General features: G+C 35.3%; 1 protein-coding gene across 1 annotated transcript in view; it reads right to left on the reverse strand.

Moving 5' to 3' along the window:
• Nucleotides 1-7,571: 7,571 nt before the first annotated feature.
• The window catches only part of Arih1 (ariadne RBR E3 ubiquitin protein ligase 1), a 125,719-nt gene continuing 118,008 nt past the window's right edge, over nucleotides 7,572-15,282 (reverse strand). Inside the window, exons 11-14 of the mRNA XM_005316767.4 lie at nucleotides 14,905-14,962; nucleotides 13,052-13,312; nucleotides 11,905-12,017; nucleotides 7,572-10,928 (exon numbers count right to left, since the gene is read on the reverse strand). Coding sequence (XP_005316824.1) covers nucleotides 10,844-10,928; nucleotides 11,905-12,017; nucleotides 13,052-13,312; nucleotides 14,905-14,962 — 517 coding nt within the window. The 3' untranslated portion in view covers nucleotides 7,572-10,843. The remainder of the gene's footprint in view (nucleotides 10,929-11,904; nucleotides 12,018-13,051; nucleotides 13,313-14,904; nucleotides 14,963-15,282) is intronic.

The following is a 15,282-nucleotide window of genomic DNA, read 5'->3' on the forward strand; positions in this document are numbered from 1 at the left end:
AGAGTACATATTATTTTATATTGCACTTTCCAATAAAGTAGCCACTGGTAATAACTGTCTATTTAAATTCATTAAACAAAATTAAAAGTCTATTTACACTAGCCACATAACCATTCAGACAGAGAATATTCCTGTCATCATAGGAAGTTCTATTGGACAGTGCTATTCTAGAGCAACAAAGAGAATGAAAATGTTGCAGATCACATAGTCTCCACTTCTTCTTCCTTCTATTTATAAACTTCAAATAATGTAAATCAAACAGGGCATGGTGGCACACATCTGTGATCCTAGCAACTCTGGAGAATGAGGCAGGAAGATTGCAAGTTTGAGGTTAGCCTTAGCTTAGGCCCTAAGCAATTTACCAAGATCCTGTCTAAAAAAATAAAAAGGGTTGGGGATGTAGCTTAGTGGTAAAGAATCCCTGGATTAAATAAATCCCCAGTACCAAAAAAAAAAAAAAAAAAAACTAGGGCAAGAAGGGACTGGGGTTGTGGCTCAGTGGTAGAGCACTTGTCTGGCACATGTGAGACTCAGGGTTCAATCCCTAGCACCACATAAAAATAAATAAATAAAATAAAGGTATTGTATCCATCTACAACTAAAAGTATATATATATAAAAACTAGGTCAAGAAATAAATTTCCTTAGGTTGGTAAAGGACATTCATAAAAACAAAACAAACCCTTACAGTTACCATTACACTTACTGGTAAAACAACAAAACCTTTACTCCTACTTTTGAGAACAAACAAGGCAAGAATGTTTTTTGGTTTTTGTTTGTTTGTTTGTTTTTTGGTTTCAGTACTCAGGATTAAACCCAGGGGGGCCCTCTACAACTGAGCTACATCCCCATACTTCTCAAAATTTTGAAACAGATTCTTGCTAATTTGCCCAGGTTGGTCTCAAACTTGCTATCATCCTGCCTCAGTTTCCTGAGTGGGTAGATTATGGTGTGCAACACCATATCTGGGAAGGTAACTGTTCTTATCACATGTATTAAACATTATAGTAGATATTGTAGCCAGAATAGAAGAGCAGACAACAAAATAAAAGGCACAAAAATGTGATTCACAGATCATATTTTTGTGTATATATATTACTGTATGGATTCTACATTATGTCTAAAACTAATAAATAGTCTTAGCAAGGTGGCAGAATTTGAGATAAATGTACAAAAAAATGTAATTTTATATATATACTAGCAACAAATAAAAAACTGGAATATAAAACTTAGTACTTAAGCCATGTGTGGTGGCGCATTACTGTAATTCCATCAACTCAGAAGCCTGAGGCAGGAGGATCTCAAGTCCAAAGCCAGCCTCAGCAACTTAGTAAGATCCTTTCTATATTTAAAAAAAAAAAAAAGGTACGGGGATGAGGATGTAGCTCAGTAATTAAGCACCTCTGGGTTGAATCCCCAGTACCAAAAAGAAAAAATAAAAATAAGTAAAAATATAAATTAGTACTTTAAAAAATCAAATACCTGAGGAAAAACAATCTAATGAAAGAGAGCAAGTCCTATAAGGAAAGCTACAAAACATTGCTATAAAAATATTAAAGAAAATCTAATAAATGACAATGCACACCATATTTATGGCTTAACTGACTTAATACTAACAAAATATTCAATCTTCTTAAATTGACCTACAGATTCAATGAAACCTTATCAAGATTCCAGCAGCCCTTTCTAAAAAATAAGACACACTCATCCTAAATTTTATATAGCAAAGCAAATAATACAAATAATCTAAAATAACCAAAGCAATATAATTTTTTTTAAAAAACTGGGGATTGAACCTACACCTACAAACACTTTACCACTGAGCTGCATTCCTAGTCCTTTTATTTATTCACTTATTTATTATTTTGAAACAGGGTCTTGCTAAGTTGTTGAAGTTGGCCTCAAACTTGTGAACCTCCTGCCTCAGCCTCTCAGCCACTATGCCCAGCTAATCAACTGATTTTCAACCAAAGTGCTAAGTAGATCTAATGGGTGATGTAAATCTTTTAAACAAATGTTACAGTAAACTGAATATTCACGTCAAAATAAAACCTCAATGTTAACAAAAATTAATTTGAAATGGATCATACACATAAATTAAAGCTCAACCATAGATGTAAACCTCAAAATTATTATTATTATTTTTGTGTGTGCCAGGGAATGAACTCAAGGTCACTCAGCCATTGAGCTACATCCTCAAAACCATTAATTTAAGATGGATCAGTATGTCTGGCTACAGAGTTTTTATGTAGGAAAAGACATGAAAGATACTTAGTAAAAGATATGCAAATAGAAGATAAGCATAAAAAAACATGCTTAATATCATTAATCATCAGGTAAAAGTAATATAAATTAAAAAGCCGAGTTATATCATTCCTGCTAAAATAGCTAATATAAAAAAATTAATAGGGGCTAGAGATGTGGCTCAGGTGGTAGTGCACTTGCCTAGCATGCGTGAGGCAAGGGTTCAATTCTCAGCACCACATAAACACAAAATAAAGATACTGTGTCCACCTAAAACTAAAAAGTAAATATTAAAAAAAAACATTAATAGGAAATGTTGACATATGTGAAGCAATTGGAACTTCATATATCACTGATAGGCATACAAAACAGTAAAACCACTGTAGAGAAATGGAGTGCAGTTTTATATAAATACAAGCTTACCATATCACCTATAAATTTTTTACTCTTAGGTATTTATCTAAGGGAAATAAAAACATGTATTTACAAAAAAGTAAAAAAAAAAAAACAAAAAAACGCTCAAATTGCCCCAAACCAGAAACAGCCTACTCAAAAAAAAGAGATATACAAATTAGAGTATATTTATACAATGAAATGCTACTCAGCAATAAAGAACAATCTACTGATACACACAATATGGATGAGTCTTTAATGTGTTATAAATGAAAGAAACCAGATACAAGAGTATGTGTTGTATGATCCATTTATATAAAATTTAAAAGCAGGCAAAACAAATCATCAGTGATTAAAAACCAAGTGATCACTGGGATGGGATGGGGCTCAAAGATTTTAAAGGTACTTGATGAGAACTTAATTTTAATATTCTATAGCTTCTTCTGGGTGGTTATAACACAGATGTGCACCATGGCCAAAACACCAAACTGAACACTTAAGATGTGTATGCAATTTACTATAAATAAATTTCTATATGTCAATTTAAAACAAGTCAAGAATTCCTATTCTGGGGACATCGTTTCCAACTCTTTGCTGACCTATCTGATCTGCTCAATTCAGTGATTTGGGGGTGTCTATCTGTTCAGGGTTAGGCGCTTGATAATGAAATTTATCTTAGAGGGCATACAATCCAGTTTCCCCCCAAATAGCATTTGGAATCTGTAAATCAATTTTACAGAACCAACAATCATATTTACATTAGTTGGTGTGCAAACATTTTATCACTGTAAGGCACTGACTTGTACTAAATTTTTTTACAAGAATACATCACAGAGTTCTTTAAAAAATACATTTTTGAGCCTACTTTATTGCAAGTTGATCAGAATGAAAGGGTAAAAACTAATTCTTTAAAGTCATGCAAAACACTATCACCAACCATTAGGCATATTTTCTGGCATCTGCTGCCAAGACTTTTACAATATTCCAAATTAATATAAGGATTTTTGGATACAAAATATTTCCTATTCAAACCAAGCATCTTTACTAAAGCAGGTGGACACTCAGGATAGTTTCGTCCCTTATTAGGAAACTCTAGAATTTGCCCTAGATTAGGTAAAAATGAACCACAAGTCAGGATATGTGGGTAGGAATTTATTAGCAAGCAAACAACTTTGTTCATACCAGGAAGACCAGCTATTAGATTATAAATGACTTGAGAGCAGGTGCAAGAACAATTTTAGAGCATTCCATAAGGATGTGTACTGCTCAAGTAGGCTCACAAAAGGGTGCTCCATAAATGATGATTATCATTTTATGATGCTGTTCTCCAGGAAAATGGTGATCTGCAAAGATGGGAATACACATAGCAAGAGATTTTCCCTGCAAGAGAAAACTAGGACATTCAAGTAGCAACTTTGGATAGGGTTTCCAAAAAAATTTAGGACAAAATCCTGCTCTGTGTTTGCTCAACTGTCAGGAATCTCAATATTGCTAACCAATTCCACAGAGCCTGATCTACATTGCACAAGGCCTAGATTCAAAATTCTAATAGCCATTTAATGTGCACTGAAGTGGCTTCTAGGGCACTGTTTTGTTATTATGCATACAGAAGGAAACTTCGATCATTAGAAGGAAATCCAAAATCTATAGGAACACATTTTCAGCCTAAGTGCTTTCTTTATAGGGAATACACTGTCTACAAGAGGGTAGTATACAGGTTTTGTATTTTTTATAACCACACTCCAGATTTTCACCTTGAAACTTGAATACTGTGGTGAAAGGCAGGCAGTTTGAAGGGTAAAGATCAAACTTCTACACATATACAGTTAATAAAGAGAAATTTATATCAAATATTACTCAGGTTACTGTAGGCGTAGAGAGTCAATATTAATTGAAGTTAAGCCTGGTCTTCCGGAAAGGGCTTGGAAATATGGAGCCTTGTATTTCTTCTCAACTCTCATTAAATTGCTAGAATGTCTCCCAGATGTGGTTGGGGGTGCATGTGTAAGCAGTATATCTATGGTTACAACAAAAGTCACATGATTTTAACAGAAAAGAGCTACAATTAAGAATTGGTTATTGAGTTTTCAAGGCAATCTACGGCTGAAAATCCTCTAGCCGGTGCTTTTGGGTAAGGCTGTTTGAAAAGCAATATAGTGCAGTGGTCAAATGTGGCTCCAGCTCTATTAGTTGGCTAAGTAGTTCTGGGCAATCTTTTTTTTTTTGGTGTAGAATCATGGTTAAGGGCTTCAGAAAAATCAGCAGACCCTTTGTTCACTGCTGTATCTCCAGTGCCTAGAACTTTGGGTGTTGACTGAAGGAACCTAGGTTTGAAACTTCATTCTACCACTTGCTGACAGGATGACTTCAGGGAACTATGCACTTTCTCTATTTTCTTATTTATAAAGTAGGATTATGAATTTAAAGAATAGACATGATACACTTAATAAACACTAGTAGCCATAATGACCTATTATATACTAATACTTACATTTACTTAAAAAACAAAACTTTCGTGGCATTTGAGTTTTGTAAGACAACTTCTATGATGCATATAAAATTAACCATGATCACGAAGATCAGCCTTTCTATTCACTGGGGTAAGCCACGTTTGTTGATGATCCTGCACAACGAATCTAATTGGTTCTGTCTACCTGTGTCTGTCCAGCCTCAAACTATGGGGTAAGGAACAGGAAAATCAGAAACTACTGGATAGAATGATGTGGCAGACAATGCCGGTGTAAGCATCAAAATGGCTGTTCCAGTTCCTAGGTATGATTCTGCATTTGGGAGTCTACAACTCTTTTTTTCTGAATTGGCACCGATGTGCTTATTATTTATAAGTGGTTTTATCCACCCCCAACCCTGGACTGAGGATGGAACTCAAGGGCCTCATGTGTGCTAGCCAATCATTCTTATCACTGAGCTACAACCCCAGCCCTTTCTATTTTGAGCCAGTCACACTAAGTTGATCAGCAAACTTGCTATCTTTAGGCCTTAGTCTTCAAAAGAGTTGGGATGGCAAGTGTGCACCAATGCTCCTGTAGCACCTCCACTTTTATTTGACTGTCACAATATTTTCCTAAAACACAGCAAAATATAATTTATATCATTTCTCAGACCTTACTCTTTGGATTAGCATATCCATGGTCCCATGAATCATAATATTGTCTGAAAACCACTTCGCAAGAATCTCACATTAGTAACTTTTCCATTCTGCTTAGAGAATTTTTAGCTGCTCCAAAAATGGGATTTAACTCCACACACACACAATTCTAAAGTTGTCTTCCTCTGTTTATTTCTATGTTGGACATTTGACTGATTTCCAATTAAAACATTTCTGAGTTGCAAATCCCTTAAAACAAATCAAATATGCACCAACTTTATCCCCAAAGAAATATGAAAATGAGGGGTCCACATTTTCCTGATTCTGAAAGATCTAAGACTTTCCATGTTTACTGTTTATAATCTTCTTAAAGCTCCAAAGGTCATCCAATTCCAAGGATGAAGGCTGAAGTCGAATGCATATCTGTGTTTGGTGCATTTTCAGTTATCAGTAATAAAATAAATCTTGTATCAAGGTCCAGTAGACTACCCAAAATTACTTATATTGAAAATAACTAGATAAACAGCTATAAATTAATTGGGCATTATTTATCAAATCTAATCATGCTAAGTCATTTGTTTTCAACCATCACATAGGATCACCTTTATATGAGGACTAACTACCCTAATCTGCTTGATGAAAAGTACTTCTATTCATGGCTAGTTTCTTAACAATGAGGCAAAATATAGGATATTAGCTGTAAATTCTGCCAATGACAAATTAAGATCAGAGATAGTATACAACAATATTCTCTCAATAGCCATGGTAGGCATTCATGTAGTGTTCATGTCGTTTAAAAGTACAACACTATAGTAAAAAAAACTACATTTCCTGATCCTGAATACTAGGCCGTTCTGAGATTAGAATAAGAAAATTATACAGACTACTGTAAAGTCCAATGCTATTTGGTCCCAGACTGAAGGATATGGTGAACTCTAATTATAGATCCAATAGACGGAATTAAATTGCCCCAAAATCTGGATTTAGAATAGCAATAACTCTCCAACTTTGAGACCTTCTGCAAGACAAGTCTCCCACTTCATCCCTATCAGAAATATCAGCTTTGGGGCTGGGGATGTGGCTCAAGCGGTAGCGCGCTTGCCTGGCATGCGTGCGGCCCGGGTTCGATTCTCAGCAACACATACCAACAAAGATGTTGTGTCCGCCGAGAACTAAAAAATAAATATTAAAAAAAAAAAGAAAAAGAAATATCAGCTTCTAAGAGTGAGCAAAATGGAAGTAACATAAAGGAGTTTTGAGGCTGAGAATGACTTTTAATGTACCTATCTTTCTTAAAAAAAATGATATTCAGCTAGGCGCAGTGGCACATACATGCCTGTAATCCCAGTGATTCAAGAGGCTATAGGCAGGAGGAAGCAAGTTTGAGGCAAGGTTCAGAAACTTACCAAAGCCCTAAGTAACTTAGTGAGACACTGTCTCAAAATTAAAAAAAAAAAAAGGGTGGGGTGGGGTGGGGGGAGGCTGGGGATATAGCTCAGCAGTAAAACACCCCTGGGTTAAATCCCCAGTACCAAAATAAAATTAAAAAATAAAAAAACTGATATTCAAATATCTACTGAGCATCTAATGGGTACCACTGTTACAACACAAACAGCAATCTAACTTCAATGTTCAAGACACAGAAACTGGAAAGCTTTCAAAAAATACTCTAGAAACTTCATTTAACCAAGTCCTAAATGCAAAGAAACTGAACCAAATCCTGATATATTAAGTAGGAACAGTGATTAAGGTACATAATAATACATACAAGTGGCTGGTAGCCACCTATAAGTCATTTTTTAAACTCTAAAATAAACATAAGTAACTAATGGAATAACAAAATAAAAGTTTATTTTATTAGAATTAGGAATGTTCTTTCCCTCTGGGCAACCTGAACAGTCCAGTTACAATGAAAATCTAAGAACAGTTATTTCCACAGCACAGGGTGCTCTATGCACAAAATTACAGGGTTAGGAGCATTTAATCAATTTACCGATCTGATTGTCTCACCAACCCACCCCATCCCATCCCCCAAGTGCTCTATACGGGGATATATAGCTAAAAGAATTTGTCACATTAAGTCCTTTCCTCTCTCGTACTAAATTTCAATTCCTAATCAAAGCTGAAGCACATATTACACTGCAGATGCAACCATTTCAAATTAAGTCAGTCAGTCTTGGATCTGTTGTATATGTGTGTATGTATACACATGTGCATTTAATGTATTTATTTAAACACACATAAAACACATACAATCTGGGTCGCAGAAAAATTACACAAAATTTAGTCTGATGATATTATATGCTACTCCATTTTACCACTATTGTTTGTATCCTGAGCTTTGGATCAAAATTTTATTATAAATCATTTAAGTCCATCTGCTATTCAATGAATTGTTCAAATGAAGCATGCACTTTTTAAAAGACAATATAACTGACCTCAAGAAAACAGGGAGACCCTGGTGCTTACTGTGAATAGAGCCCTCTGATAGACTTAGGTGAAATAGGGAAGCTGTTATACAATATGGCTTGCCTATCCCAGCTAGGGGCACTGAAGTTAACAATGAAAGCAATTAACTCTGGGAAGTCTGTCAAATACAGAGATAGCTGTTAAAAGCTTGGAAGTAGAAAAGACAGTTCACCTTGATCCATATGAATTAGGAAATGCACCCACAACTGCAATAACCTCAGGTAGTATGCCAACACTGGAACTAAAAAGCATCTCTAGAAAGCACTGTTCCTCCATGGGTGGGGGCTGATATTATTAAGTGCACACACTGTTTTTGTATACTTGTTGCAAAGGGAGCATGTGAAGAGAGTGTAGGATACTCAAACCTATATACTGCAGATTTTTCTTTAAACACCACGCATACACAAAGCATTTTGAGGAAGTCACATGTGTCTACATAGCAACTCTGTTTGCTTTTCAAAGTTACCAGAAAGGGGGAAAAATCTCTTTAGTTTTGATAAATGTCTTGTAAAATTGATGCAGTAATTTAAAGTAAAATAAAGTCAAATGGATGACTGGTGAAGGAAGAGAAGAGGGAAGAAGCAGACAGTGAGTTCAGATTTGCACCTGAGGTGGCAAGGAAGGGGAAGAAAAAGAGTACAGATAAAGTTGATCCTAAAGCAACAAGTGGTTTAAGAAGCAGCATAATACACTCAGCAAACATTCACTGATTTTTGATGGGAAAAGAACAGTTGCAAGTACATCTCATGTAACAACCTTTTCTAAAAGGAAAAGTAGGGTTGATTCAGCAAAGCCTAACTTAGGCAAAAGGCCAGAGGAAAGTGAACCTACTTCCCAATGGAGTAATAAGATGTACAATGCAAGAGCAGACAAAGCTGCCTCACAAATGGTAAACACTCCCTAGGCACAAGACATTTAAAGGAAGACAAAGAGGTCCTTAGCCAAAACTGGTCTTAATATTTAGACCTCTTAATCTAGTTGCCTAGTTCACTCTGCACACTTGTATAAAACTGACAGATTTAGGGATGCTGACCTTTTGAAAAATACCATAGCCAGAATGGCCTAAACAGGTATATAATTAATAAAACCACCACCATCCTTTACTTTTAACATAGCTCTTAGTAGAAATTTCATAAAAATGGACATCACAGCTAAAATGCATTATTAATTCTCTTATCTGCTGACAATAGAAAAGAAGCAAACTCAGTGATTTCTAGTTAAATACACTGGATGGGAAATATCATGTTCTAGGGGTGTTTGCCTTCAAACTGAACCCACAGCAACACACACAAGCAATTTCAATATCTGCCATTTTAAATTCACAATTTGAGACTATGTGAATGGCTATTTATTTATATTTAAAGCAAAAACATTCTATTTGACACCCTAATGGAGAGAAGGGGTAAGACGAGCCATAACTAAAATTTTGAAAGGCTCAAAGCAGCAATTAAAGGAAAACAAAAACAGGAAAAAAAAAAATTGTGAAATGCTTCCTCTTGATGTGAGGGGGAGCCTAAGAAGCCTATAGCTGTGTGCATGACATGGGGCACACAAGGAAGGCCTGGGGAGAGGCATGAAGCCATGGAGGGGGAATAAGTTGGGAACAGGATCATTCAGGAACTGAGGCAATAAAACTTCCTGTTGCAGTCTTTAACAGGCCATAGAGAACTTACTCAGAACTTGACTGCCTTGTTCCTGATCAAGAGCTGGGAATTCTGAGGCCTATGGCCAGCAAAAGACATAACAAAACCAGAAAGGGCAAAGTAACCTCAAGAAAGGGAAATTGAAGAGCTCTAGTTAGGTCTTCCAGAGGTGCTAAACAAACACACCTTTTATCCCAACCCCAACCCTGGAAAGATAAAGCAAACTAAAAGAAAATGCACAGCAAATAGACATAATCTTGAAGATTTTTAAAGAATAAATATTTTTTTGTAATTAAACATTATGCAAACACGTGCCACGCTTGCTTTATCCATGCATATGCGCTATATACAATTTTGAAAAATACTGTGTTGTCCTCTTGTTTTAAAAGTCATATACAAAGTTTTTTTTTGTTGTTGTTTTTTGTTTGTTTAATCCTCTTGCTGCCTACCCCCTTCCCCATCCCAAGAATTTTCTTTACAAGGAGCTAATCATCATTCACTCATGACCTTGGGGTATGAGAGAAAGAGAATCAGTCTGTGTGTGTGGGTATATTTGTATGTGTAGGGGAGGAAGGGGAAGAGGTACTTTACCAAAGTACAACAAAATGGCTGGTTTGGACATGAAAAGCAGTGTCAAGGAGCTATTTGAAATTTTAACTGTACTACACTTAGGAAAAAGAAAAAGAAAAAAGGAGTCAGCTTTGAGAATGAAGCTACGTTACAAGTTAAAGTTGGAGGGCTTTTAGTGTGTCTGTCACACTTTTGTTGGCGGCCTAGAATACTGTTGTACAATGGTTTATCTACCTTTTTTATTACAATATAATTTACTTAAACTTTCCGTTAACAAAACAGAATTCTGGTACTACAGACCAGCGGTGTCAGAATAGGCTTAGTGCCTCCTTGTTTGTGTTTGTGTTTTTGTTTTGTTTTAATTGCATGAGCACTCTAGATGGTAAAGTTTTCAGAGTTCATTTTATGCAGGGCCATTCTCAGTCCTCAATGTACTCCCACAGATCTTTTTCATAGCCTTCATGCACATGCTGTAACAAAACCCTTCGTCGACTCTCACAGTATCTGTAGTCAAAGAGAAAACAAAAACAAAAACAAAAGAACTTGTCGTCAGCCTCCAATAATAAAAAAGAGGCATATACTTATTTTTAAGCACCCCTACAGTTTAACCAATCGCCTGGCATATTTTCAAGGTCTAGATGTATAGACACATCAAACAGCTTTTAATGCTATTGAGTATTTTTTTTTTAAGTTCCATTTCCAGACTCTAATTTTACAGTCATAAAGTGTTTCAAGTTCTGATGAACTTAATCCTACAGTCCTGCAGTTATGTAACTGTTTCAGAAAGGAGTAATTTCATGAGTTATTTATTCACAACAATAAAATCTATTAATTATGAAAGTTCTAAATACATTGAGGTAACTACTGTTAGTAAGGATTAAATTGTATTATATTCCAAACTCTCAGTTTCCTATTACTGTTAAAAAAAAAGATATTGTCATTTACAAAATACTATTGGGGGGAAAGAGCTTCGTGTTGAAAAGTCAAAAATTTTACATCTGTAGCTTAAGAGATGGCATATCTTTGAAGTATTTTCTATTCCCATGACAGAGTATATCTCTCCTTAAGAGAGAAAGGAAAAAAAATCTAAAAATTCTAAAAAGGAAGTTTATATAGCTCACTTGTCAAGAGCCATGATCCAGGATTCCCAGGATAACACCATTCTATTCTCACTCTTTCATCATAATGAACACTTTTCCTTTTTAAGCTCTTTTTTCCTTATGGGGTAGAAACTGAATAGTTAAAAGCTGAACTGAAGTATAATCAGCCATATGATAAATGGTTGAATTTCTCCTCTATGCTTCACCAATATTACTATCTGTAACTTGTTGCCCAACAGACACAAGAAATCTGTGGGAAATATGACAGCAGCTTGGTACTGGTTATATTAAACACAATTTCACCATGTCAAATGTCACCATTAAGTACTCTAGACCAACACTACCAGAATCTTTTGCACAACAGCTATTAAAAATCTTACCTGTACTTATCTTGTACTTTTTGCTTTATATCCTGCAGAGAATCTTGGGAAATATCTCGTTCGAGGTAGCCCGAAAGCACCTCTGTGGCATTCTCTAGATCTGCTTGGTTATTCTGCAAGAAAAATAATACATAATAAATGTTGGTTTCAAACTAAAGCAAAAAGATAAACCATTTTGGCTGCTTTGCTGACTATATATCACTCTCAACACTAATACTTTCACCTATAATAATGTATTCTCTCTTTTCCAGAACAATTATTAAAATGTTAAAAAAAAAAAAAGCTAAAGATTTATCCTAGTGCCTCTTCAAGAATATTGATAACAATTTGAAAGAACTGAAAGTCTTCTGGAATCCTCTAAATCTGAGAGCTATTCTTTATTAAAAACTCAAAAAGGAAACTTGAATAAAAACAGAACCCCATTTTTGCTCACATTTTGCTGCAGCAATACCTTATCAGATATAGCTGATACACTATTTCAAAAAAAACAATGTATGGAAAATTAAAATTTTACTATCCTTTGGAACTTTAGCCAGTTCAATACATGTTTCTCATCTAAATTCCCATCTGCTAGTCAGTATTATTGTCTATATATTTATGGGCATCAATGTTTCATGCATCAATTTAATTTTTAAAAAATATTTTTTTAGTTGTAGTTGGACATAATACCTTTATTTCACTTATTTATTTTTATGTGGTACTGAGGATCAAACCCAGGGTCTTGCACATAAGGTGCGAGCGCTCTACCGCTGAGCCACAACTCCAGCCCCTCAAACATCAGTTTTAAATACACTCACTCTCTCTTTCTCTCTCAATATATATATATTTCGTTGTAGATAAATAAATAAATGTATTTATTTTTATGTGGTGCTGGTGCTCAAACCCAGTGCCTCGAATGTGCTAGGGAAGAACTCTACCACTGAGATACAACTCCAGCCCCAAACTCTATACATTTTATATATGAAAGAGACCAAGTATGGGCTGGAAATAGAGCTCAGTTGGTAGAGTGCTTGCCTCACATGTACAAGGTCCTGGGTTCAATCCCCAGCACAAAAAAAAACAAAACAAAAAAACAAACAAAAAAACCCCAAGGAATTAGTCCTACAACACAAGGTGGTTTTTTTCCACATCCAGGAGCCATCCCTACCTCAAAGATAATGGACTGGTTATTCTTTTTGAGGTAGAAAGCGAAGACATAAGTGTACATGAGTGTGGCACGACACTGGCAGAGGACATCAACTGCTTTCTTCAGGAACTGCACCTCAATCCAGGACATGTTGTGCTGTTGCATCTCCTCCATTTTCTGCTTCACTTGAGCATATAGTTTGTGCTCAAAGCGTAGACTCTGCATGTGGTTCATATAGCGATTACAGTAGAACAGGTACCTCTGAAGAGCTGCTCTAGATCGCTGACCCATTAAGAAAAACAAAGGTTACATAATTACTATGCACAAAAGTTGGTATCAAACATTCTAGTACTCCCACATAATGGGTATATAGCCAAAAGAACTAAAATCATGTTGAAGGGATATCTATACTTCCATGTTTTTTCAGCATTGTTCTAAAGAAGAGCCAAGATATGGAACCAATTAAAATGTCTATTAATGAATGAATGGACAGAGAATATGTGGTATACACATATACAATGGAATATTACTCAATCTTAAAAAAAAAAAGAAATCCTGTTTTTTTTTGGTGACAAAGAGGATCAACTTGGAGAACATTATACTAAAGCTTGGAACAGAAAGACAATGCTGTATGATCTTACTTAGTTTAACTCACACAGAGCATAAAGATAAATGATAAATGGTTAGCTGAGCAGGGGAGAAAAGGGGAATTATTGATCAATGGGTACAATTTCAGACAAGAGGACTAAGTTTTGATATCTATTGCACAGGAAGAAAGACTATAGTCTCTCTGCTATTTAGTATGCAATGAATGTTTAAAATAAAATAATTAGTCTCTCAGCACTCAGAAGTCACATCTGTGGTCAGTAACTGCCAAATTGGACAGTAGTAATAAAGAACATTTTCATTATTACAAAAAAAGTTCTATTGGATGGTACTGTTCTATAGCATGAAATAAGATGTAAAACTATCAAGAAGCAGATTTATTTTTTCTTTGCAGTGCTGGGGATGAAAACCAAGGATATGGGTTTGATTCCCAGTATGGGGGTTGGGCAGGGGTAGTAGTACAGTAACACTAAATTTTAAAAACACTGCCATGCAGCAGCCCATCAACAGTCATTTCAGCAAACAACATATTTGCCAAATAAATCTTGAGTCTCACTGATTTTGTAGTTTTCTTAGTTTGTTTAGTTTGCATAGCTGCTAACAGCATAAGAGTTTACAATTGGGATAATGCTTTTTAAGTAATTTTCTACTGAATATATTTAAGGTAATATTTAAACAAAATTCTACTGAATATATTTAAATCAATATTGAAATTTTAAAATATTCTTGCCCTTTTAAAGGACCTAAATATTGTGAAACTCTAAGAACAACAAGATAATAAAAACAAAAAAATAAGTGACATAATTGCCTACAAATAGCAGAAGGGCCATTTAACAACTGTTCCCTACTCTCCGTTCTGTTTGACACTAGTAATACCTGAAATTATGTAACTTGACTAATTAAAAGAAAGCCAAAAAATAATGTCCTTGACAGCATTTTTGGACAGGATTCCCTTTCTAAATATAAACAGATACCCTATATTTATTGGAGTGTTTATCCACAATTTGGTGGAGGGAGATTAGGACTTGAACCCAGGGATTCCCTTTTCACTAAGCTACATCCCCAACCCTTTTAATTTTTTTAAAATTTTGAGATAGAGTCTTGCTAAGTTGCTTAGAGCCTCACTACGTTGCTGGAATTAAAGGCACACACCACCACAACTGGCTTCCACAAATCCCTCATTATTGAAAACTTCTGCTGCATTATTCCCCAATGAATATACAATGTGCATTCCTATTCAAATATTATCCTATTATAAATGTACTTACCTCCTGTGCATCTCTTGCTGCCTTTGCATCATCCTCATTATAGCGGTTACAGTTGTACCTTAAAGTAAAGTAAGAGGATTCTATAAAGCCATAAGTCAATGAAAAGGAAATCAATCATAGAATTTTCTTTACTTCTTTTTTACAGAATTTAACCTTTATTTGTTTTTGTGTGGTGCTGAGGATCAAACCCAGTGCCTCACCCATGCTAGGCAAGGGCTCTACCACTGAGCTACAATCTCAGCCCTGAACCACAGAATTTTAACCCAGATTTAGAGATTATCTAGAATCAACATTCTCACTTACAACGGATGAACTAAGAAGTTATTATAGGGTTCTATATTATTATAATAAAATTATTGGGCTACTCCAGGGTACTGG

This window comes from Ictidomys tridecemlineatus, chromosome 5, assembly GCF_052094955.1.
Source record: "Ictidomys tridecemlineatus isolate mIctTri1 chromosome 5, mIctTri1.hap1, whole genome shotgun sequence".
NCBI classification, from domain to species: domain Eukaryota; kingdom Metazoa; phylum Chordata; class Mammalia; order Rodentia; family Sciuridae; genus Ictidomys; species Ictidomys tridecemlineatus.